General features: G+C 38.0%; 1 protein-coding gene across 7 annotated transcripts in view; it reads left to right on the top strand.

The window, feature by feature from the left end:
• LOC138933807 (uncharacterized) overlaps positions 1-25,556 on the top strand; it is a 249,198-nt gene that overhangs the window by 126,581 nt on the left and 97,061 nt on the right. For all 7 annotated transcript variants that reach the window (XM_070296812.1, XM_070296807.1, XM_070296808.1 and 4 more), the window contains exon 3: positions 7,001-7,161. In XM_070296812.1, the coding sequence (XP_070152913.1) occupies positions 7,074-7,161 (88 nt within the window). In that variant the 5' untranslated portion in view covers positions 7,001-7,073. The remainder of the gene's footprint in view (positions 1-7,000; positions 7,162-25,556) is intronic.

Raw genomic sequence — 25,556 nt, 5'->3', positions numbered from 1 at the left:
CGCCTATTAATTCCCTCTTCGAAATAGTCTCGAAGCTGAGAGAATAGGAGGGATGTGTTTGGCGTGAAGCTTTAATGGCCATTACCCGTATAAGTATAATCCGGTTGCGTCTCCAACGTGTTATAAATGCCTGTTAAGTACCAATAAGACGGGACAAACGAGTGTCTGAACAAAGGAGATGTCAACTGATGACAATTAGCAATATTTTTTTATAGGAAAATAATTTTATAAATACAACTTTCAAAAATATATTATTTGTTACAAATAATTTCTCCTCATTCCAAATTTTATAAGAAAATTTCTTCAATTATTTTACACAAGCAAAAAAAAAAGAAGAAATTATTTGACGATAGACATTATTCATTAGATTTCATAATTAATCAGAATAAAAATGAGATTTGAAAAGATATTAAATATAAATAAAATACAAATATTATATAAATATACTAAAATAATCAAAATCTAATTTAATATAGAGAAAGATTCTGAACTATGTGTATATGGTTTTATTGTTGAGAAACTTTATTGAATAAAGCGAATTTATTCTCGCGGAACACAAAGCAGACTTTCGTAAATACGTTAACAGAGCCAAATGTAAATATCATTTGTTTACAACTCGTGCGGTGTCAGTAAGATCACTGCGTGAGAAGTCACGATGGTTTAATGTTTAGTCAGTTAATTGTCAATCTTTGACTGTGAGAAGGATCGAAAACAATGTCGCTAAAGCGATGCAGAACGCTACAGAAAGCGACATATAATACCGTAAATACTTCGTAGCACGAACATTTGCCCCCGACAGCTCGCAGTGGCCTCAATAATGTTCTTTGAAATTTATTTATTATCTCTTATTATCGATATAATCTCGCGAACTAGCATTGTTTTTCTATATCACGGTTTTTGCGTAATATCATTAACAGAAAGGCGAACATATTCGAGTGCAATTGCTATTAATGTTCGTCCATTAATTTCACAAAAATATTATTATTACGCGCCTCTCTCTCTCTCTCTCTCTCTCTCTCTCTCTTGCCGCTTAAGATCTTTGACTTGAAAATTGCTACCGCGGCTAAGGGTTAGAGATTAAGTGAAGGAGAGTTAACGTCTCATCGGATTCTCTCGTAATTTACGAGCCTGGAATTTCTGGCCTCGCGCCGCTCTCTGTAGATCCGTACCTTTATATACGTATGCCTTCTAGTATTGGTGGATAGAACGGATAGAGCGCGAGCAAAGCGGATGTTCCCAACTATATAACTTGATATCTCTTCGTCCCGCGGCGCCGTTATCGCCAGGGATGTACACGTAGTATCGAGGGAGGTAAGACCTACCCTCTCTCGCGCTAACTGTTCGACAAACTAAGTTAACGTTTCTTACGATGTAATTGGCTCCACGCGGCACACGGAGAATCGCATACCTTGCATCGTCGACGAGAATATGGTGGGATAGGACGGGATGAGGGGGAGGACGACGAGATGCGGCGGATTCGTCCTCGTCGACGTCGGCGTCGATGCCGAGGAATTCGCATGGTACGAAACGATGAGAGAGAGAGAGAGAGAGAGAGAGAGAGTGGGTGGGGGAAAGGGCTGCGGAAACGCGTGCGGTAAATTGTACGTTCATTTGCGTGGGATTCGAACGATACGAGAACGGGAACGAGAGAGGGAAAGGGGAATGGGTAATTACGGAGAACGGGAATGAATGCGCGTGTTAACGATTGAAAGGCGAGAAGTCGCGATTCGAGACGAACCACGACAATTTTAACTCGCCTCATTCCCGAAGCTTCGCGCGTGTCACGCATCGCTTTAAATATCTTGGAAATACCAAGAGATCGTCGTTGTAATCTTTTGCGATACGCGCAATTTGAGGCAAATCTCTATACGATTTAACTATAGTAAATTTAAGTGTAAACAAAGTTTTATCGTGGAAGATTAAATAATTATGATATTATGTATTATATGTCAGTTTCCGTGAAATCAAGGAGAGAAAAAATTTTTTTTTGTATTTCTTTATATTGATTTTCAATTTTCCGCCTTTACCTTCCACAGAAGAAAGGCACAACTTCCACGAAACTCGATAGAAAATGTTATTGAGCCAAACGGAAATTAAATAATGTCACTTGAGCACATACTCTTCGAATATAAGTTAACGCGATCCGGTCAGTTCTAAAGGACTTCTCGCGAAGCTTCGCGATCGTATCTTCTTCCAGTTCATGAAAGTACGATGGTCCAGCTTCATCGTCGTTGTCGTCGTCGGATCGTCCATCAAAGTTCCGACCAAGTTTGCGTCCGCGTCACAACATTGTCGTTTTTTCTCTCGATTCCGCCTTCTCGGTTCTTCCTTTTTCGATGAGGAAAAGAATCGTCCAGAATCCACTACGATAAACCAGTACGATTCTATTCTCTTTCTCCCCGTCTCTTTCTCTCTTCCCTGCCTTTCCATATCTTCGTTAAACTTCTTTTCTCTCTTATCCCGATTTCTCCGCCACCGTTCGTTTTTATTCCCTCGCTCTCGCACCGTGATCCTTTTTTCCCTCCATCTATACGCTTCGGCGATAATAACCGGCGAACCAACGGTGAAAATCTTCAATCTCGTTTGGCAAATGGCCGATCTCGAAGCTACGTTCACCAGACGGGACAAAAGAACAAGAAGAAGAAGAGGAAGTTCTTCCTTCCATATATGTCTGTAGCTATGAGCCCGCGGAAATTTTCCGTTAGATAAGACCACATTGTTTGCCGGTGCGCAACTTCTTTCGCACGTTGTTTTTCTTTTCCTTTTTTTTCCGCACATCTCACCATTCTCCTCCAAATCCGTTCGACATCGTTTTCATCAGTTACCACCCGCTCCGCGTTTTGGCGAACGTCTACGCGAGGAATAGAGATTTATAAGCGATGACACGTGAAACTGGTCCATTTGCATCTCGCAAGCCGCTGAGCGTGACGGCGTATCGATTGCTCGTGAAATATAATATTTTCTTCGGTCTTTAAGATGCCAGCGAGCTATTTCATACCGCGACTTTCTCGCAGAAGAGATTCGCAGCGAATAAATTGAAGTTTTTTTGAATACGTCATATTAGGCAATTTTTGAAAGAAGAAATTCCAAAGTTTTGGAGAGCGGTAAATCTAACGAATTACGAAGTAGATATTATAGATCTCTTTATTCTATACGTGCTTTATTTAACTTTAGTAATATACTTGCACGCGGCATATGTCATTATAATATTGCAAACAATATATTTCACTTTGTTCCGTAGAGAAATTAACATTAATTAGGATAAAACTGCATAAATGGTAACACACCTCCGATTTTATCGCTATTTAAATATGTTGTAGGGGAGGTTCTTCTGAGTAATTCCCCGCAAGAAATAAGTAGTGGACCGCATTGGTTTAGAAGATATAACAAATTGAAGTTTGACATTAAAGTACACTGGAAAAAAAAAAAATTGTTAACTTGACTAAATCTGTTCAACTAATTACCATTTTTTTTAATAGAAATATTTATATATTTAAGTCAAATATACGTCATGTTAGATTTCATATGTCGTATTTGACTTAATTATATAAATATTTCAATTTAAAAAATGGTAATTAGTTGAACGGATTTAGTCAAGTTAAATTTTTTTTTTTTTTTCAGTGTATGTGTATAATTTTTTATTTTTTCAGTGAAAAAAATTGTTTATGACATTTATGCGTGGGCGGGGGAAGGGCTCCGCCAATTTTATGCAGTTTTATCGGTTACGTAGATCATTATTTGTTGAAGTATGTGTTTCAATGTGTTTGTTTAGATTCTTCTCGACTTCGGGAAATTCCATCAATTCTTGGTTTTCAATTTGTCGCATCGCTTTTGATAATATCATTGCAATCGTGTCGCGCCAATATTGCAATCCTTCAGGTTCGTTCAAGGAATACAATTTGCGCGATCAATAGGAAAACCGTCAAAGCGAAAGCTTGCCTGCGCTTCCGCGCGAAGCTAGCTTTAAAACGACAAGGATGTTCCTAGGGAAGAAACAATGTTGTTGGACGGTTTTATCTCTTATTTTCCATCTTTCTCGTCTCTCTTTCTTCCTTCCAGGCTTGTTATTCCTTGTCTTCTAACCATACGACGCAGCAGATAAACGTTCAACCCACATTGTAAATTTCCGACATTGTTTGGAAGCCGACTAGATCCCAGAATCCATTTGTATTGTCACGTAAAACGAGAGGAAAAGGATGTTTAAAACGATTGTATCGAAACTATTGAAATATCTGGCGCAATAGATGAAATTTTTTAGCGATTTTCTCTCTCTAATATACACGCTTCTCTACCAGATATTGTATATGATAGGTTCAAATCTTTTGCGCACGACGCAATATCTTCTTCTATTCTATTACTAAATTTCATCTTCAATGAAATACAAATATATATATATATATATTATAATTGAATATTAATGAAATAAATTTAGAAATTTGTATTAAAACTTAAAAATTTTACATATGTATGTATATTTGAATATTACAAAAAATAAGAACTTTTACATATACATATATGTTTCTATTTATCATGGTGCACATTTATTTTTTATTTCTTTCCTCATCTTGATCAAGTACAGTCAAGTAATATTTCACACATGACAATACGCGAGACTTATTAAATTCGATCCATGCTGTCGCGACGAGGGACTCGTCTTAATCTTTGTGCTCATTTACGATGCATAATGTTGAGGAAAAAGTAGAGATGTAATAGTAATGACTTACCGCAAGTTGCGATTTGAACTCGTTTTGTTATGAAAGCCATAAAAATTTTTCCGCGCAAATATTGCGACACCGAAATCAACTCTCTCTGAAATGAAATTAGCTTTTCATTCCCAAGTTCTATCTTTGTTCTCCGCTTCTTATAGTCCTGGTAGAGATACAATTTCTCTCTCTCTCTCTCTCTCTCTCTCTCTCTCTCTCTCTCTCTCTCTCTTTTTCAGATTTTAATTTAACTTTATTATCGTCTTAATTATTCGCTGCATTAGTTAGAAGGAAAATTATTTTTGTCGCACATTGGATGTCGCGATTAGTTATTCGAGGAAATACTTTCTATCTGACTTTGAATATTATTCGAATTTTCTCGCCTGTTCTTTGAATATACATTTTGTCAATTATATTTTTAATTTTCATGTTTTGATGTACGCAAAGAAAATGCAATGTATAATAAATAAACTAATAAAAATTAAACTAAATTTTTCCCATTGATATATATTTAGCATTTATTTATATATTTTTTTCGCTCTATTCCGTTTTATCTTGTAATATTTATACAATAACTTAATTACCGGAAGATTCTCGCGTCATGTTACTGGTATTGAATATTTACTTGCTTCAAAGCGAGAAATGTACATATATATATATATGTTAATATCGCCCTGATATCAAAGCCGTGAATCTAACGTCTACTCAGAATCGATGAAACATTTATAAACTGCACACGCGAGGAGAACTAAAAAGATATTGAAAATATGCGTTGAAAGCATAGCGCGTTGTGCGTTGCAAAAGCGTGCGTTGCACGATATAACAAGTTTTCGTTGCTAGTCATGACAAAAAAAGATTTGATATGAAAAAATTCGCGGTACGCAAACAAAATTGTTCGCCTGTAATCGAGTCCTTGAGAGGAAAAGCTGCGTCGTGGAAAATCCCGAACACCGATATTTGTTGGTTGTGCGTACGTCGCGTTTCCTTTACGAAACTGTCTGCATAGCAAATCTTGAAAATGATGCAGGGAAAAAATTTTGATATGGCTTATATCGTGGATGATTAAAAATCTTTCTATTTAAATTTAATTTCTGATTAATACTTTTACGTTTACTATTACGTTGAAAAAATTTAATCTTTGATATATCAAATAACATTTATAATTGCACTATCGGATAAGTAAGAAAATTTCAGTGCCAAATTCCTCGAAGGATAAAGAATTAAATTGCAAAAATTCTTTCACATTTAAAATCTGTATATACGCCGATCTATTAATATCCCTGATGAAATTCGACTTTGCGCGGGAGAGCCATTTTTCACGGGAAAACCACAGAAATCATCGTCGCAAATGTATTTTCGCGTAAAAAGCTCGAGTGTCACGACGGGGCTGATGCTTCTCGTCGCGAGGCGACGGTGACGAATTCGGGATGACAGGGTCGGGATACGCGAAACATCGTCGTCGGCGAGGTCGTCCGCGAGAGGAGAGACGCGTCGCGTGTACCAGCGGGAGAGAATATGGGCGAATTTAATTTCTACGTAACATTACACCTTAGGAGCCTTGCCAGCGGCGCCATTGTGTGTGCCTTCGGGGATCGGCCGCGAAGAGACACTCGATCGCAGGACTCCATTTGCGGTTTAGCATAATGGAAACCCAACGCGCCCCGGGGGCCATCCGCGTCTCTTGTCCCCCTCACCTCCTCCGGGCATCCCGTCTCGCCTTCTGAATCTACTTCGTTCTCATATTCTCTCCCGCTATGTGCTTGCACGACATAAGAATGGGCGAGACTAAGTAAGTCGAGAAAAAACATGGCGAAAAAGATAACCCGGTATTCTGTCGTCGTACCATTCAACGTCAGGCACGAGCCGCTGGTCATTTCGAATGAGAGAACGAGTAATCGTTCCGCTTTTTAATTGTGCGAGCGTAACGTCGGTTGCGGATTTTTACTCGAAATGTGACCATACATTTGCAATGATAAAAGATAGATCCGTCTTTGACATTTTCAAGAAAGATGTTTCACTAATTAAATGTTTCACTATTATTCTACAGATATAAAAAAATGCTACATATTCAGTTTATTTATTTTCTTATTATTAATGTTGAGTTACCACTGATGATACTGGTCGTTTTAGTTTCAAGATCTTTATCACAGTGCAATAAATATCTTCGAATCACCCGGCAAATGTGTGTCTACTATGGCTCGATGATAGCCATCATGTCTTATGAGACTCTTTGCGAGATTCATTTTCGTTGACGAAACTGAGTCTTATGTCTCATCTCTTATTCTTTATTCTTACAGGGAGGCTGTGATGAGGGAATTCGGCTAAGAAGAACCCGTGTCGCGCAAGCGCCGGTAGAGGAGTATAGGAAAGATGCCGCTTTCCTCGAGAGTCTTATTAAGCCCGCTGCTGCTTCTAATCATCGCAGGAAGCACCGGCGCCTTCAGCTCCCGGCAAGGAGGTAAGAAACCTTCGTTTCTTGAACGACGTTTTGTGCCCGGAGGGGAGACAATGACGATGACACTGACGAAGACGACGACGACGACGACGACGACGGCGGTGAAGATAGTCGTTACGAATTCCGCCTTTTCGTGGCTACGACGAATTTCCACGAGAATAATCGTGGTCTTATACTTTCTCTTTCCCCTTCTCGTCGCGAAATTCGTCGCTAGATGTTCCGTTGTATCTTCAAGTTTTGAGATAGCGCGATATTTCCGTCTCTGCGCAGCATCCGCCTGTCAATTTCACGCTACTTGCACATTCGCCGACAAGCGTGAAAATATGTTATCGCGCGCGTTATTCGTTCGTTTATTTCACGCACGTTTCCTTGTCAATCAGACTGGAGAGAATCTGCGTTGCATATTTTCGATACAAAAATGTTTTAATAAGATAAGTTAATCAATTATACCGAGCAGAAATATATAAGAAAAAAAGGAGTTTGTTGGAAGAAAAGATGTCTCTTTATATGTGTAATATGTGTACAATAATCGTGGTTCTTCTATATATATTTCTAAAAACGCGCAAGTTCTTTTGATAAAATAATGAATGCACGATGTAACGAATTGCAGCAAGGAATATATTTCACAAGTCACACATTTAAGAGCAGAAGGACAAAACATTTCCGATCTTTTAGCTATGAACTTTGTATATATGTGTAGACTTATCTCGCGTAGAATCGTGTTCACAATTACTCATTTCCGAATAGATGTAGATAAAATGATGCGCGTATCGAGAGGACAACGATATAACCAAAATATTTCTATATCTCTCAATATCTTCATCCATTAATATCATCCATTTCTCTTATTCCTCTCCCTCTCCTTTCTCTCTCTTTATTTCTCTCTCTTTCTCTCTTTCTATTGCTCGCTTTCGTTTTAGTCGTCTTTTCTCTGGCTGCATTTGTAGAGAGAATACCTCTTAGTGACCATTTCCTAGATTAAGGTCACCTGAAAAGCAAATAGTTGTTAAAGGAACGACACAGAGAGAGAGAGAGAGAGAGAGAGAGTAGAAGAAGAAAGAGGAGCTCTGAGTAGTCTCACGGATGGCGAACTTCCGGTATATACGTTTCTGGAAAACTATTATGCGCGAAGGTCCGTTGCATTCGAGAGAAACTTGGCGTACTAGAAGATACGAGCGAACGTTAGACAAATTGTCCTACGATCCTCGCGATTCGCCAATGACGGTAAATCCTTCGTCGCACTCCGGACGATGCATTCGATCGATACCATGCTGGATGAGTGGTTTCCAATCTTTCCCGAGATACAGACTCTCGCATGATAAATAATCCCGGGAGCGCAATCATTTCATTACTTATGTATACAAATAATCCAAGCGTTCTACATAAAGCGCATACCTATAAATGGTATTTCCCAATTTTCCTTTAATTACAATGTAGCCCTTATAAGTCGATAGCTCTTCTGCATTCAAAGCATAATTATCTGAAGGGAAATTAAAAAATTGTAAACCGTATAAAAATAGAAGGGACGGAAAAATTGTAATGGAAAGTCACGTGGAAAGTTTCAATTATACGATGCACACATTCAGTGTGATTTATCAATCAAATGCCAGACACAGAGAAAATTCCGTCTGAAGGAGTATATTTCTCTCAATTTGCCGTTGCATAAAAATAGATTTTATATCAGATTTTTAATTTATTAAAGATTCTTCACACATCGTATTTAAACTTACTACCACGAAAACGTTAAAAGATTATTGGTAGAGCAAAATTATCGTCCGAGGAAGATAAATTTCCGAGACCGTTTTATATATATATTGTACATCGTGGAACGAAATTCGAGTAAATATTCGAACATATCGAGTAAAATAGATTTCCAATATTGAAGAAATAGAAGGAAATGTCGATTGCCGTAGACAGAACCGTCTGCACCGCAGACATACAAGCAGATTTTCGAAGCATCTTGGAAATATATATATATGTAACACGGTTGAACTTTATCAACTTTGTCTCAGTCCTTGTCACCGTCTTGGTCGTTTCACCGCGATGACATCCCCCACAATGATCAGCGAATCGGTTACGCGCGCACACACCCTTGTTCCACATTTGCGAATGCAAACACGCGATTTTCCGGAGTGATTCGACTTTGAATCCGATCCGGTTCCGCATTTAGGTCAGAGCCCTAGCGCGGCCATTCTCTCGAAAGGGCAAAAAGTCACCCTCCGCCGAACGTTTCTCGGGCGGACGTTGATTAGCTGGAAATTCATGCGCCCTCGAATTGGACGCTGACATCCGGCGGCAAATTCGTGGTCGTCGCGCTGAGAGAGAAAATGCCGCGTGGTTGAGGAGGAATTTGGTCGCCGTATAATCGTGGCGCAAACACGATTATCTGATCGAATTTTAACGCGATACCTCGCGTGTATGTGATTCCTGGCCGACGACGAGGCGAAGCACTCGTAAATATTCGTGCTCTGTACACGATCGTGTGTGTTACAGACATGAACGTGTGTTCGAGCGTGTTTCCGTTCAACTTAGCGAGACGAGGCGACAGCGACGACGACGACGACGACGACGACGACGACGACGACGTCGACAATCTCGAGCGACGAATTTACAGCGTATAAACACGTTGTCCTAGTTATCTCGCTCGTGCTTTCGCGGAGCCTCCTATCCTTTTATTATATTTTCCCTATCGCTTCCTTCTCCCTTCTCACGCTATTTGCGTTTCGCTTTTTTCTCTGTCGCCTGACGCCGCTGCCTTATCTTAATATTAGCGAATTTAAGCAAACGCGCGCACACGCGTCTTTCAGAATGTTTACTTTCGAGCGTTCATGAAGACCGTCTCGCGAAAGGTTTTATTAGCTTATGCGAATATCTATCGATGAAATTTGACACTTGACGTTGTTTGAAATTCATGAAAAAGATTACGTAACTCTCTTTGACGAAATAAAAATATTAATATTATTATTAGAACAAGCTATCATACTTGTTTTAAATATTTAGATAAAACGTATTGTATATAAGATTGAATTTATTTGAATACAATGCACTTTTTATTTCAATAGATTTAGAAATTTTCATTTATTTTTTTTTTCTAATTCTACTTTAAATCTGTATGCACACAAAGTTTGGATACATTTTGTAGAAAATGACTTTGAACGTTATCTAAAATCTTAGAATTTCCACTTTCAGATTTTCATACACAATGCTTCTAAATATCTTTCATATCCCGTGAAATCTGCATTCTTGGAATTATTTTATGGTAATAGCTTTTTCCATTTGTTTTAATTAAAATAAAAACGCTTTATGAACTCTTTGATGTTTTGCCATTTTGTATTTTATAATCTGATAATATCAAGAGATTAAGATATTTTCTCTAGCGTCGATTCGAGATTCAAGAATAGGGAGATGAAACCAAAGCGGATTATAATTGCTACAATTGAGTTGACAATTATCGTGAGCACGAATCGTCGTCATCGTCGCGATTATGTACAACAGTTTCGGCGGTTGCGGAATACGATTTCGTATCGTATGGAGGTATGTACGAGTATACAATTAAGCGAATATCATGAGGTTAATATCCCCTCTCCTCCTTCTCCTCCTCCTCCTCCTTCTTCTTCTCTTGCGAAAGGCTCTGTTTGTTAGTCGCGAGAGACCTCGCTTTGATCTTGCTAGGAAGCAGAAGGCGGGATGTTGTACGACGCGACGAACGGCGTGCGGCGCATATCCCGTTAACGAGATCGTGCTTGCAAGAGCAGCTCTTGCACCTCAAGTGCAACAAAGGACGAAGGTGAAAGAAGGGTGAACGAGAAGCAGGGGAGCTGGATACAGCCCGTCATCCAACCCTCCCACTCAACCCGGAGTCGGGTTTGTCGCACGTTTCGCGTCACATTTTCGAACTTCACCTCTTCTTTTGCGACTCCTTTTCTCCTTCCGCCTCTTCATCTTTTTCCTCTTCTTCTTCTTGCGACTATTTTCCCCTCTTCCTCTCTATCCGGCAGTTTTCCCCGTTTCTGACTTTCCCTCTCTTCTGCCATTCGCCAAAGTAGTTGTCGGATAAAATTCGCCGACGAGCCAAGTCCCAGGAACGCGAGGAGAATCCCATGTAACCGCGAAGACGATAAGAAATGGATGCTGCGAAATTTCAGAATAGGAAAGACAAGAGAGAGAGAAATGTATTATATTTCCACCCGCCTCGCGCGCCCACCCCTATACTGTCGCTTCTTGCTCCTCGACTGATACATTTTTTATTCCCGTGGACACTGTTTGCTTTTCTCACGCGACGCCTACGCGATTCTCTCTCCGATCTCCTTGCGAGATAAATGCCTGTCTTCGTGACAAGCGCTTCTTTATTCATCCTCGATAGAAACTTGCCCCATCAAAAATTATCAGATACGACACACTGCACATTTTGCTCACGAGCATCATAGCTGTTCAAGTTGAGAAGAATATTCTGGGATTGTTCTCTCGGGAAGAGAAACTATCGAACTAAATAAAGTTCACGCGCGTAACTTCTTCTTTAAGTACATATTATAATAAATACGTATTTATCAACGATTCGAATTTTGTGGCATACATCGTGGTATTTCGATTATATAGAAGATGCAATATTATGATAATAAATCCAATCAAATTAATATTTACATTATGCTTTACATTATTGTGGTTCGTACTAATCACGGTGACGTTAAAATAGACATGTCATCCACTTGTAATAGAAACATAATATTAATCGCGGAATAATTATAAATTATTAATATGTTAATTTGTAATTCTATGTACATAGAGATGTATCATTGATATTTAAATTAATAATTACAAGTTATAGATTATTTCTATAAATTTGTGATTGTATACAATCGAGAAAGGGAGAGAGATTAATATTATTTATAATATTATACATATATAACTATTAATATCTGCAGGATGCATATCACCAATTGCAATATTTAATTACGTTTGTCCTTAGATCTTTTTTCATATAATCTGAAACATAAGAAATACTATAAAAATCATTATTTCAAGAGATAATCGATACACATAGTTTTACACTCAGTTTTATGATGGCTGAAACTTAACGTAATCTCAATCTCAAATGTGTTAGTTTAATTTGTTAGACGATGGTGATCGCGGGCGAGCGAAGATTACGGTTATCGTGAGAAAACGGAACGTAATAAAATCGATAAGAGTGGCGAACAGAAGCTTAGGAGAGACATACGTATCTCAGATAAAATTTAACTCAGACGACAGACTCGTCATCATTCATTTATATCCGCCGCTGTCGTATAACCAGCTGTGTTCTTCGAAGCCGGGTATCACAAATTTTTGTGTTTCTTTTACGCCCCTTCGGCTCAATGTAACATAAAGAATGGGACAGATGGGAGGAATGAGGGCGCACGAACCAGAAACATGTAATTTTGTTTGCGGCGAGCGTAGAATGACGCCTGTGCTAGAATAAAAGATCGGAGACAAATGATCTCGCATACTTAGCGAGCATACTTGACTGTGACAAACTACCGTATACAGGAACACGTGCGCTTGTGCGACTGTGGATGTAAAATACACACACGCAAACGTATTATACATACACAAACGTAGCTGCACAAATACGCGTAACATCTCGCGAGGCGGTTGGCTCACTTTCGGCGAGCGTTTGCATTCGCAGGAATTCGGGAACGGTTGCCCACTTTCCGGCTTTTTCCCGCCTTCCTCTCTTCCTCTCGAGAGACGCGGTCTCGACTAGACATTGCTGCGATCCTGCTTTCCGTATTTGCTCGTTGAAAACTTTTTTTCTTTTTTCTTTTTTACTTCCGAAACGCCCCGCTGGATACGTACTTACCAAGAACTATGCGAATATAAGCCAACAGCGTGAGCCGTCTCGAGAGCTTCTTCTAAGCTGAATAGTAAATACACTGCAAATTTTAAAATTGGATGTCACGCTGTACTCTTTTTTTTTATAAATAAGTAAAGTTATATCATTTTTTATATTATTTATTAATAAAATCTTTTCTCGATTTTATTTTCAAGTAAATTTTCTATAATTAACAATAATTGAACGCTATTATGTCGAATATTTTGTTGAATAATAGAAGATAATTTTCTGTAGAGTTAAGATCACCCATTGTTTTTATTTATTTCAACCTCAGAAACGTAAAAATCTTATTGTTCATGGAAATTTTTATTGTGAGATATAAAGCATTTATAAATGTCATGTAATAATTAAATACAATATGATTGTAATTATATTACGATTATTTCTATGAATCCTTTTTTATTGTTTTGAGGAAATAAAAATTTTCAGAAAAAAAATGTAAGGCTGCGTTACATGTAATATTACGTTCGCGAATCGAAACATACAGTCGTAAAGCTCGTTATTGTACTATTCAACGGGATATGAAATAGTTATGTTTTTCATACGGCGATAAAATTCCAGTTACATCTCGTCGACTTCGACGAGATTGCGTATAACGATAAATACTATGTCCACTTGTTTTACACAAAATGCAGCACAAAATTCGTAGATTATTGCTTCGTATCACGTGACTCGATCGTCCTTTATATTGCACGCGTTTATTCTTTTTTCCTAGCGCCGTATATGTGTCGTCGCTAATAATTTTCCTCTTTGCACTGACTGGAGAATGCTTTGTTTCGAGAATCGTGAGCTCACGGGCTTCATTATACACGCTTCCGAAATTCACGAGGAACAAACAGCGACGATTTTAAAAAGCGATGGAAATGTTTTTCCTCCGGGAGAACAAAACACGAAGATCATAGGTAAAAAATAATAATTTTAGGATAGAAGTTTTTTTTTTTTTTGAAACTAAAAAAATAATCGCGATTTCATAATTACAAGATCCTTTTTTTTTTTTAATTATTATAATTGAAGAATTTATTTCAAAAATATTAGAATTCTATACTCGAATAAAGTTACTCGCTCTACATCATTAAATAAAAGTTTTGAAAACTTAGTTTTGAGATTTTAAAATAAAAAATAAAATGTATCAAGAATTAAAAATATATCAAAAAAATGGAAAACCGAAAAAATAACTAAAAAGGGAACATATACAAAAAAAATATATTACGAAGAAAAGATTTAGAGGATTCGCTAGATAATTTCAAATTGAAAAGAATCAGCTGCGAATATATAGAATGTCTAGAGAATATCTAATTTTTTTCGAATGATTCTGTTTCCGCAAAGAAAAAGCTAACGAACTGCGATCAGAAATGCGCGCAAAATCAAATGAAGGAATTTTCGGCCGACTTGTTTTCTTCATTCTTTGGAAACGTGCCAGGGATCATTTGCCTTCTTTTTCTTTTTACTTTCTCTCTCTATTTTTCTACAAAAATAAAATATATTACGGCGAAGGGTGTTCGATCCAAAAATACAAGACAGATCAAACCATCTGTCTGGTTTACGTTTAGTTCTTTTTATTCCGCCGAAAATTCCGTTTCGTCGTTCACCATTTATTAAAATAGCACTGCGTTAGGTTCTTAAATACTTAACACCAGTATCGATATTTACAATTTATTTTTATATCATATTAACGAAACAACGATAAATAAATAAGAAAACATCAGAAGACAGAGAGAGTCCTATAATGAGGACCGTTAATTACGCGAGAATACGATTACGAAAAGCCTAGGCCGACTAGTCGCAAATTAAAAAATTTCCGATAATTACCCTGGATTAATGACAGCAAATTCGTTTCGCAGACTTCCACTAATTATTATTGTATTTATCGCGCGGTTCAGAGTCCCGGGACGAGTTTTTAATTTGCCCAGCCATGCGCGTATGCTCTCGCGCGCTAGATCGGACCGCGCTTTTTATTTTCGCGCTCCTTGTACTTTTTCCTCTCTTTCTCCCTCTCTTTTACTTTCTCTTTCCCACGACCGCGGCTTCCCTGGTTTTTTTTGTTTTTTTTTTGTTTTTTTTTTTGACGCGCGCCCGTTTAGCGAGAGAATTTGTCGGACGGGGAAATATCTCTTTTGTCCGGCGATGCGACAGGCGGTTCTCGATTATTTCGCCATCGAGTCGCACGCGTCGCGTTGCATCATTCCGTTATTTCGCGTCCACGAGGAAAATTGTCGTTCCTATCGCGAAAATTTCCACATCGCACCTCGATCCCTTTTTGTCAAAATATATTTGTTTTACAGGCTATCAGATCGGGTAAGTTTCGGACGATCCGTTGGCGATCCAGCGATTTTATTCGAATTTTCCGCGCGTATCTTTGGGGATTCGATTCGCTTGAGAAAATAACTAATTTATAGCTAAATCACGGTACATGAATTTTCAACAATTACTTAAAATATTTATTACAAGACTACTTACAACAATTAAGAATGATTTAATTAAAAATTATTTTTCTCAAAATTAAAAATTTTTGGAAGAAACTAATTTTAATAATTTTTTCTGTAAATGCGTACATTTATAGAAAAATATCAGATGACTAATTGTTATATATAACAAGCAATAAAAATTTTTATAAGAACGTATATCAATTACATATACAGGGTGTCTGACATGTAAGTAGCCAAACGAAAAGTTGAGATAAATCGGGTCAACCTGAAGCGAAAAGTCTTATACCATTTTGCTAAATTCGTAATAATTATTATGTTATTAATTAAAATGTCTGAGCCAATGAGCGCGTGGGAAGCGGTAGGCCGGAATCGATAGAAATGTAAAATGGCTTACTTCTTTATGTCCATTTTACATTTCTATCGATTCCGGCCTACCGCTTCCCACGCGCTCATTGGCTCAGACATTTTAATTAATAACATAATAATTATTACGAATTTAGCAAAATGGTATAGGACTTTTCGCTTCAGGTTGACTCGATCTATCTCCACTTTTCGTTTGGCTACTTACATGTCGAACACCCTGTATAAACGAACGCTTATTTTAGCGATCGAGAGAATGCAAAACGAATTAAATGACCAACGAATCAAACAACCAATGACCAAGAGCACTGAAATATCGCGTTTACACGGATGTGTTGATTGAAAATTAGGATTGTATAATGAGGTAAATTTTCGAATTGTCGGTTCTATCGCTTTTCTAATTGTTTTAAGCCGTGTAATATCCGTATTCACGCGCTCAGCGTCCCCGCGGCTCTTGGTAACGCGATGAATTCGCATCGATCTTCTCGGCGTGCGCGGCGTGCGGATACGGGGAGTTGCAACACGCTGCAACGCACGCACATCGGCGGCCAGGATCAATTCAAATTCGCATTATTGCCGAGAAGCCGGGTACGCGATACACCGCTCGATCCAACACCTAATACCGGTAATTCCGGTTTATTAGGTTGAACCGCATTAGGTTTCCGGTTTATTAGATCGATTCGGGATCCGTGTCCAACGGCCGGCATTACTCCAAGCGATCGTTTATGGATACGATCCAACGAGCCTGTCTCCATGTTTAATTGAATAATTCTGATCGGCTCTGTTTCCTGGCCACGTCACCGGCAAATGACGTGCGAGATTATCTATTTAAGATGTCGCTTCTGCGCGAATCTTGATTCGAGCCTTATGTTGCGGCACATTGATAATCATTCTACGATTCTGTTTGAATCGAGCGTAAAATTAATAAGAGAAATTAAAGTTAATCTTTTATTAAAATATATATCAATTATATGCGATCGTAAAAGTCATGAAAAGATAAAGTGTGTCTACAATATTAAAAGAAAAAAGGTATAGACATAACATTCAATTCAGCGTATTACATAATTTCATCAGATGTACGAATTGTTGAATAATTCCGTGAGTTTATACTCCCATTGTATTAGAAGGATTGAAACACACACGCTATTATTGCTGCACATGCTGTGTGAAATTATTCCAGGTTTCTCCGGCAAGATTCGCGATAAAACTGTCAAATAAATAGTGCTGCATATTATAATTTACATCTTACTGGTGCATATATTAATTACCGATACAGTTTGCGCGACAACAAGACAATGACCATTATTTTGCACTACAAAAATTAAGCTAATGTCAAATCAAACAGTTCTATCGATAAGGCTTGTCATTAATCCGTCAACAAGATTGTCATTGATTCGATTAGGGTTTATGTTCCTGATGAGGAATATACCCTATCATACACATTAATATGCCTGCGAATGACGTATTACGCGGAATACGGGCCGCGAATGACGTAATTGATGTTATATAATATCGATAATAAAGGAAAAGCTCATTTCACTAGCGAATAAGCCGGAACGCATCGGAAACGCGATTTGTTTTCAAGCTCTCACTGCTAATAAATTAATCTTCCAGAGGAAAGCAGCAATATCTTATCGTATAATTCAATAGCTCTAATCGTTTTAGATCGAGATGCTTGAATTTTGATCGTTCCTTTGTTCAGAGATCTTGGCTTTGATTGATAGGATTAATATAGTGTATTACTACGTGTTATGTTATTTTTTAAATATAATATATAATATATAATATATATATATATATAAATATAACATTACATATTACGTTATTAGATTTGCGTTTGGGGATAAAACAAGATTTCGTCGCAACTCTTTTTTATTGAAAATTTTATATTTATAGATCTATGTACATGTATGTATATTGAATCAAATTATTTGTTCTATTAAAAAAATCTTTATGTCGAATCGTTGACATGATATATTTAATATAGACGTCGAAGCACTCAATAGCGTTGTATATTTTATTGAAAATTTTCTTCTATAATATAATAATATAGTAGTGTATCTTTTTATTTTGTGATTATCGTTCCATTACAATGTTATCGGTTTATTACCATGGATAAGGCATTAAAATGATTATGTGGATCTATCGATCGGTGGCTTGTTAGTTGGCTGTTTCTTCGACGAAGGCCGATGGCTGGATGGAAAGTAATTTCTTGGCCAATAAATGACAACGGGGAAAAGAGACGCGCGGATGAAGCGAAAAAAAAAACAAGGAGAAGGGAAACCATCCGGGAAAAAAAGGGGGCAAGTTAAGCGCGACGAAACAAGGAGACCCTTCTTTTAACCATAGCTTTCTTCCCGCGCGTCAAGATTTTTCCAGCGAAAAATAGGTTGTCGTTCATCATCCATATGGTAACAAGAAATTCGATTGAAAGTATAGATATAAAAGCAAATATATATCTTTCGAAGAGATACTTTATGTGCATAAAATAATTTCCTCGGTCGCGGTTTTTCGTGTATGTGTATAATAATCAAATATACTAGAGAGCGATTAAAACCTCCCTATAAAACAATTAACCACGATATTGAGCATTAAAAAAAAAGAAGCTTTTTGACGGCTTTTGTTTTACGAGGCAGTGCCTCGAACATTCGAAGATAGACGCGCCCGACTGTGCGATTCGATTTGTTTTCTCAGCCGCGAGTAGACGCGCGTTCTATATGCTCAGCGCTAAATTTATGAATCGTCGGCGCTCCTCGCGTCCTCTCCTTTTAGGTTCTCGGTTGTCACCGTTCTGTCATTGCGTTTTATCCGGACACTCGGTAATTTTGGCAGCCGGTAACAATAAGGACGTTGCACTGCTCTCTGACACATCGCAGTTCGTTTTAGATTCCCAGACGTGTATTCACCTGCTTTCTTTTTGCGTCTCTCCTCTCTTTTCTTTTCGCTTTTCCTTCACCTTGCTCTGTTTTCTCGTCGCTTCGCTTAGGAAACAGGCGATATTTTCAATATCAAATAAATACGTTGTATCGTATACACTCGGATTAATCTAACATTATTAACATCGCGAGAATAGAGTTTACATTTATCCATCCGCACTCCCATACACGCACGCATATGTGAAGGTTCCAACGAAATGGAAAAATATTAAATTTTATTCGCGCGGGATATATTATAAAGTGATTTGTCACCGGCAAACACATGGCAAACATATAAAAAAAATTTTTAGTATAAATAAATGTATATTAATTTAAATAATTTATTATGAATAGAAATATATAAATATTTTCAAAGATATTAAACTTTTAATTTTATGTTTTAAGGTATATCGGCATTTTATCTTATTTGTGTTAGTATCTTTCTTTCTGTAAATGCGAACGAAAAGTATGTGCGTGTCGATATACATATGTATATTCGTTGTGTTCTCCAATATTCCCGGCCGCGCCGGCAACAATACGATGTCGCATCGTGGAGCGTCGGAGCTCCTTTTAGATTCCGGTCTCTTCTTTTTGCGCCTATCCACGGCTCGTATTTAAGGCGGTCTTGTTAGTTGTGCTTTTACACTTCCAGATACAAGTGCGACGGCTGCGACGTGACGCGACGCACGCGTTTTTGTTGGTTGCAACGGCACTCGTTTTTAATTACCAGCTGCACGCACTGAAGCAACGCAATAATGCGTATCATTATTTGCTACGTTATTATTATATTATTGATATTCATATCACAAATCACGTAATTCCGATATTGATTTTAATAGCCTTTCTCAAATATAGAGTAGCAAGTAACATAGTAGAAATCAATGTTTTGCAATATCAAAGCTTATACGTCATGTTTAGTGAAAAAATACGAATCGAAAGAAGCGATAGGCAAACTCGTATTTCGCTTGTATCATAATTTCTATGTTTATCGATTTTACGTTGCATTTATATACATATATAGATAGATACAATATATATGTGCGCATATATGTCGTGTAAAAATAGTAGAAATACAAATCGTATAATTATTTCTCGACATATGGTTCGATTTATCACGACATGTGATCCAATTTATCCTCCATAACATATGTTTAATCAAGATAGTATATTTCTCTTTGTCACGCGGGGAGATAACGGACGTCTCCGGCGCCATGTTCGCCTCTTGTATTTCACGGTGGTCTTTTTTCAGACGGAACCGTGACGAGCAAAGACGTACTTAACCGTGGAACAGAAGCGCGCGTCTACGGGCGACTATTATTAGTCTTAATAGACCATGTGTTACAAGTGGAAACGTTGCCTCGGCGTCATTTACTCGCGAGAGTCTGTCGCCGTGAGAAGAACAATGGCAAAGGAATAAGCATCGAAGGGTCGTTCGTGCGCAGTCTTGAACGAGCTCTCTCGTTAATCCTCGCGACAGTCGCGTAGATTTACATTTGTAAATGAATTACATTTGTAATTCAAGAAAGAAGTCTTTCTCATCCGCGTGTTTTTTTTTCCCCCTTTTTTTCGCATTGTTATGCATGAATAAAGTTGAAAGAAGGATTAATTTCATTGCTAATGAAAATCTCTTGTGTCTAGTGTCTTAATTATAATCAAGTAAAATGCATATTTTTATATAAATTTTTTTTTTTTTTTTTTTTTTTTTTGTAAATAATAGAGCTTTAGTTAGTCTCAAATGTAATATGTAATTTTATTCGAAACAATCTCGGCGTTTTTCCGACGATCGATTCTCATCATTTCCCTTTTATCTTTTCGTCATTTCGTAATCTCATTGCGTATATGGGATAACAAGAAAATAATTAAAATCCGCTAACTTTGATGAAGAGACAGAAAGAGCAAGGGCGTATAAAAATGAGGAAGAAGATACACAGCTCGTGATGAAATTAAAAAAGTCTAGCGAACTAAACAAGCGCGCACAAGCGGGTCTCCGGGATCGGAACAAACGATCAGGAAATGGAAGAAGCAAAACGGAGATTGAAAAAAGGGTGACTGCGTCGCCGATAGCGTTTTCTCAAATTCTTTACTGAGAGCTTTTTCTCTCCTCTTTCAGGAATTCTTATCTTCTCTACATTCCTGACTGACTTTCGCTCGCGCAAGCATTTAACATCCTGATATTACGCGTGATATCGCGACACAAGTGCCAAAAAGGAATAATTTTTCGAGGACTATCAATATCATGATTACGTTATCGGTTATGTACAAGAAAAGCATAAAGTACAATTTGCGCGATAAATAAGCATCGTATAATTTTAACATACATAAATCGCTATCGTAATATTCAATTGTTGTGATAATCATATAATCAATTATAAATTACATTATATGTACATTTGTATTTTTATTTAAAAGAAGAAATTTGTGTGTAAAACAATTCTTTTGTCCGTATAGCTTGTATAAAAATATGATACGTATTACTCGCGGAGGAATAGAGCTCAAGATTCTGCGAGTGAGAATAGAAGTCGATTCCTCCGTTAAGCCGCGACAAATTGAACCGAACGTAACAAGGCGCGGCGAAATTTCATCCCCTTCCATCACGCAATTCGAATTTCAACCCCTCGCTAAACGTGCGGCCGCGTCGCTTTCGTCACTTAAGTGCCCCGGCTCGTAAACGCACCGACATAGCGCGCGCGCGCGCGCGCGGGGAGGGGGGGGAGATTTGACATCCGGCATTATCGTTCCATGATTTACGCATTCCGCGACTGTATTTCACCGTTCGCATCTCCTTTCGTCGAAATTTATTATTGCGCGCGCCCGCGCACACGCTCGAAACTCGCTTTAATAATACGGGCATTTCGCCATCTTTCTTCTCCCTTTCATCCCCACGACGCCACCACCCGCGGTCTTCGCTCCGTCTCTCTTTTATCCTTCCGCCCCCCCTCCCCCCGCTCTTCCCTTTATCCCTCCGCCGTTTCCTTTTCCAGCGTTTCTCCGTTTACCGCCTAACCACGAGTGGAACGAGCCGCTCGGCGCGGATTACAACGTGTAAAAGGGAGACATCAGGAGGAGTAACGGGATACCGGGGCCGCCCCGGGAAATGCTCCCGGGAACTCGACGGGCGATAAATAATCAGATTAATGAAAAATATTTCCTGCCGCGCGCGGATACAAGGGAAAAAGGGAGGGGGAAGGGTGTCTGCGCTCGAGTGCACTTACGTATATAACACCTCCCTCCCCCCTCACCTTTCCCCCGTTCGTTATCCTGCGCGCGTGCGTGCGAGTCGGGATAAAAAGGGGGAAGGTGCGACGGTTTAAGCGCGCGGGTTGGGTTTATTTGGAGAAGCGTGGAGTTACGTGATGTAATTTCGTCGGGGAAATTGCCAAGTGGCTCAACATCGGAGGAATTTAGAAATATAATGCGGGACTTATTCTACACACGCGCGATTTTTCCTCGTTTTGTAATGATTTTAGATTCGCGATACAATTCCGTTAAAGTTATATAATTCTAAGATGAATATGCGTGACAGAGATTGCTGGCAGCATTTTGCTGGAATGTAAAAATATAATTTAAACCTTTATACGCGTTTACCATTTTAATATATTATGATGCAGAACGATTAAGATTAAGATTTTATTATATTTTGTATATTTTACTCTATATAGCGGAAAATCAGTTTAATAATATAATAACTTGGCATTAAAATTGATAAAATAAAAATGACAGAGTTGATGTAACGGGATTATTCCACGATGAAGATGGACCTCTCTCGGTTTTGGATCCGCGCGTGATGCATTTTTGATCGAAATTAATGACTCAAATAGGTAAGAGATATTACATTGCTAAAATTGAGAAATAATTTATAAACCTGTTGGCTTTATACATCTTCTTAATTTGGGATGGAGAAAGACGGACACTCGTGACACAATTATGTCATTCTTATATTCGTTTGAAATAAATTTCTTAAAGTAAATGTAATAAGGCAAGAGCACAGAGGTGTTGTTACAAGTTAAAAATATCGTAGAAGTTTTAGTACATCTCTCGTATTTTATGTCGGAAAAGGAGTTGCTTTTACGCTCGTGCCGTAATTCTGTCGCGTTAAAATAAATATAACAAGAGAATATTCCTGTTATCGTGACTGTTGTATTTTAGCAATTACTACAAGCAAGAAAAATTAACGTCGGTTACCTATCGCTATTTTTGCTATTTTAACATAGATTTACGAATTAAATATAACAATCCACAATTTTTAATTTATTATATATTAATATACTTTTTTCGATTTTTTTTTATATCACAAGAGGAAAATCATAAAATTATCCAGGGGAATAATATACATCTTTCCTTCATATTTTAATTTTCGATCAATATAAAGCCGTATATTTTTAAAACGTATTAGAAACCAAACTATTTTTGGATTATCCAAATTATCATAATTAATTGAGAAGAAAAAGAGGAAGAAAATCTGATTGGCTTCTCAATGGCTCGGAAATGATTTCTTTCATCGAGAGTTAAAAACGCAAACGATAATCATCGTACAACTCGTCGGCGCAGTAACAAACGCCCGCGCACGATATGTATATTCGCGCCTTTGTCGAGCAAAAGTTTTTAATTAATCGTCTGTAACCGAAGTTTTTGATTGCGCTAACAGAGGCGCGGCCGGCCGAACTGAATGAGCGTTCATTCGATGCATTTGAATAATACCCTCGCGCGCCGATTTCACGTAGTATTTTCTGCAGTATTGGCGCAATTCGCCATCGCAATACTCGTGATTTATAAATTTCGCCCGTCGAAATATACGCATCGATTGTTACACGCCGACACTAGTTTAAGCGCTCCATTGCTACCAAATCATATGTATGAGCGTCGATTTTTCCGCAATATATCAAGGCGCCAATTGAATAATTAGCGAATACAAAGAGCTTCTCGTAACAAGGAAACACCATTTAAATACGATACTTGTAATTAAAAGCATACGCGTGATATTCCACGTGTACGTGAAAAACGTGTGTCTCGCTTTTCGCGGTTATCACGAATAAACATTCGTATAATTGAAATTTGAATTTTCACCGAGATTGTACTGCTATTCTATTCTCTCTCATAAATATTTTTTTAACGCAGGATGTCGACCGGATGCATCTCTTATTTGCATCATTATGCTCGCATACGAGAAACGTATTTCGCGAAAGTGCATCGTACGGTAGCGTAAAGATCGCGACGCGTGTATATTTCCGCCTCTCACGTTTTACTCCTCGCTCGGCCGTAACGAACGACGCGAATCTAAACCACGTACGTACACTCCTTGTCAGCCAAGATTTCGTTAGAAAGTCCGAGAAGATGGCGCTTATGCGCGGAGCTGGAAAATCGGGAAAAGCTTGCCGAGGTCAAGCTTTGGAATGGATTGCGTCCGCTGACCAAGTGCGCCAACAACGGTCGTAAATGGTGGACGAGTGATTAGTTTTTGTAACAAGCTCTCGTGTTGGCTGGCGAATGAATATAATTCTCCAGGTACTTTAGTTATCACGCGGAACAACGAAATGTGTATTGCATGTAATTCTTTTAAGTACTTTAATATATTTGAGATCGTTTGTGTGAGTGTGATAATATGGGATGATCAAAAGAGAAAGAGAAAGAGAGAGAGAGAGAGAGAGAGAGAGAGAGAGAGAGAGAGAGAGGAAGGTACAAACGATCATTACCGATTGTAATGATCGTGAAAAAAGAATTTCAAAATTCTTCGTACATAACTATAATAAAGTTTTGATTTTTGGTGAAACGCAAGCTCTTGATGAAAATTATCGTGTAAGATTTAAAATAAAAATGGTGACGAGAGAAAAAGAAATTTCATTATTCATAATATCCATTCGTTTGCAAGATTTGACAATTTATACAGAGGCCGAAATTGTTATTATCCTTTAAGTCTTTTAAAGAGACTGTTCAACCCTCATTTTGTTCACGGTACACCTCTTACACAGATCTTAAATTCGCGTTAAATTTTGTTAAGCTCCACCCGAACGAGTACTCGACCTGCTATTCAATATTTCAGTGCAATTAGGTGGCAATACGCCTCCGCCGTACGATGAATTATTCAGGAAAACTCCGGAGAGTGAAAATAAACCGACAGTCCGGCGGCGGCGGGGGTTTCGAGGGGCCCGCCCGTACACGGTGGCAGGGGATCATCCATTACTTAGCGCGCGTTAACGCACTTTGCCTGTAAAACGCATCGCGCTCCCGCGCGCAAGCTCGTCATCGTTGACGTTAATCGAGATCGAACTAGGGTCACAGTGCTATCCTCTTAGGAATACATAACGAGTTCCCAGCGAAATGTATCCACCTGCGTTATTAATCGGCCATCCGGCGAGATACAAGTTTGAATATACTTCGCTGGCGCAGCTTCTCACATTCAAACAAAATTTGAGAAAATCAAAACTTTGCGAAAATTTTTCTCTTAATGAGGTGATACAGTTACCAGAATTAACACAATCCTCTCTCTCTTCCTCATAAAAAAAAAATCTGCAAAAGGATTGTCTATAACAGATCTAGATACATTAAAAATCTCGTATATATAATTGCATTATGTGAAAGATACTATAATCATCGCATATATTTTTTCAATTATAGATATGAGAACTGAAAAGAAAAAAGATATCACTGTTCACACTTGAATATTGTGCCGTCGATAATCTTTACGTCAAAGGGTACAAATAAATGAAATAAACGAACAAAATTTTATTTGTTTTTAAATTTAATTTTAAATACAAATATTGATTTTAATTGCAAATATTTATTTACAAATATAAATATGATTTTGATCCTAATTACGAAATCGTTCGTAAA

Source organism: Polyergus mexicanus, unplaced genomic scaffold, assembly GCF_030449975.1.
Source record: "Polyergus mexicanus isolate NDT 795.1 unplaced genomic scaffold, iyPolMexi1.0 SCAF_6, whole genome shotgun sequence".
Classification (NCBI taxonomy): Eukaryota; Metazoa; Arthropoda; class Insecta; order Hymenoptera; family Formicidae; genus Polyergus; species Polyergus mexicanus.
This window is presented reverse-complemented; position numbering and strand designations above follow the sequence as displayed.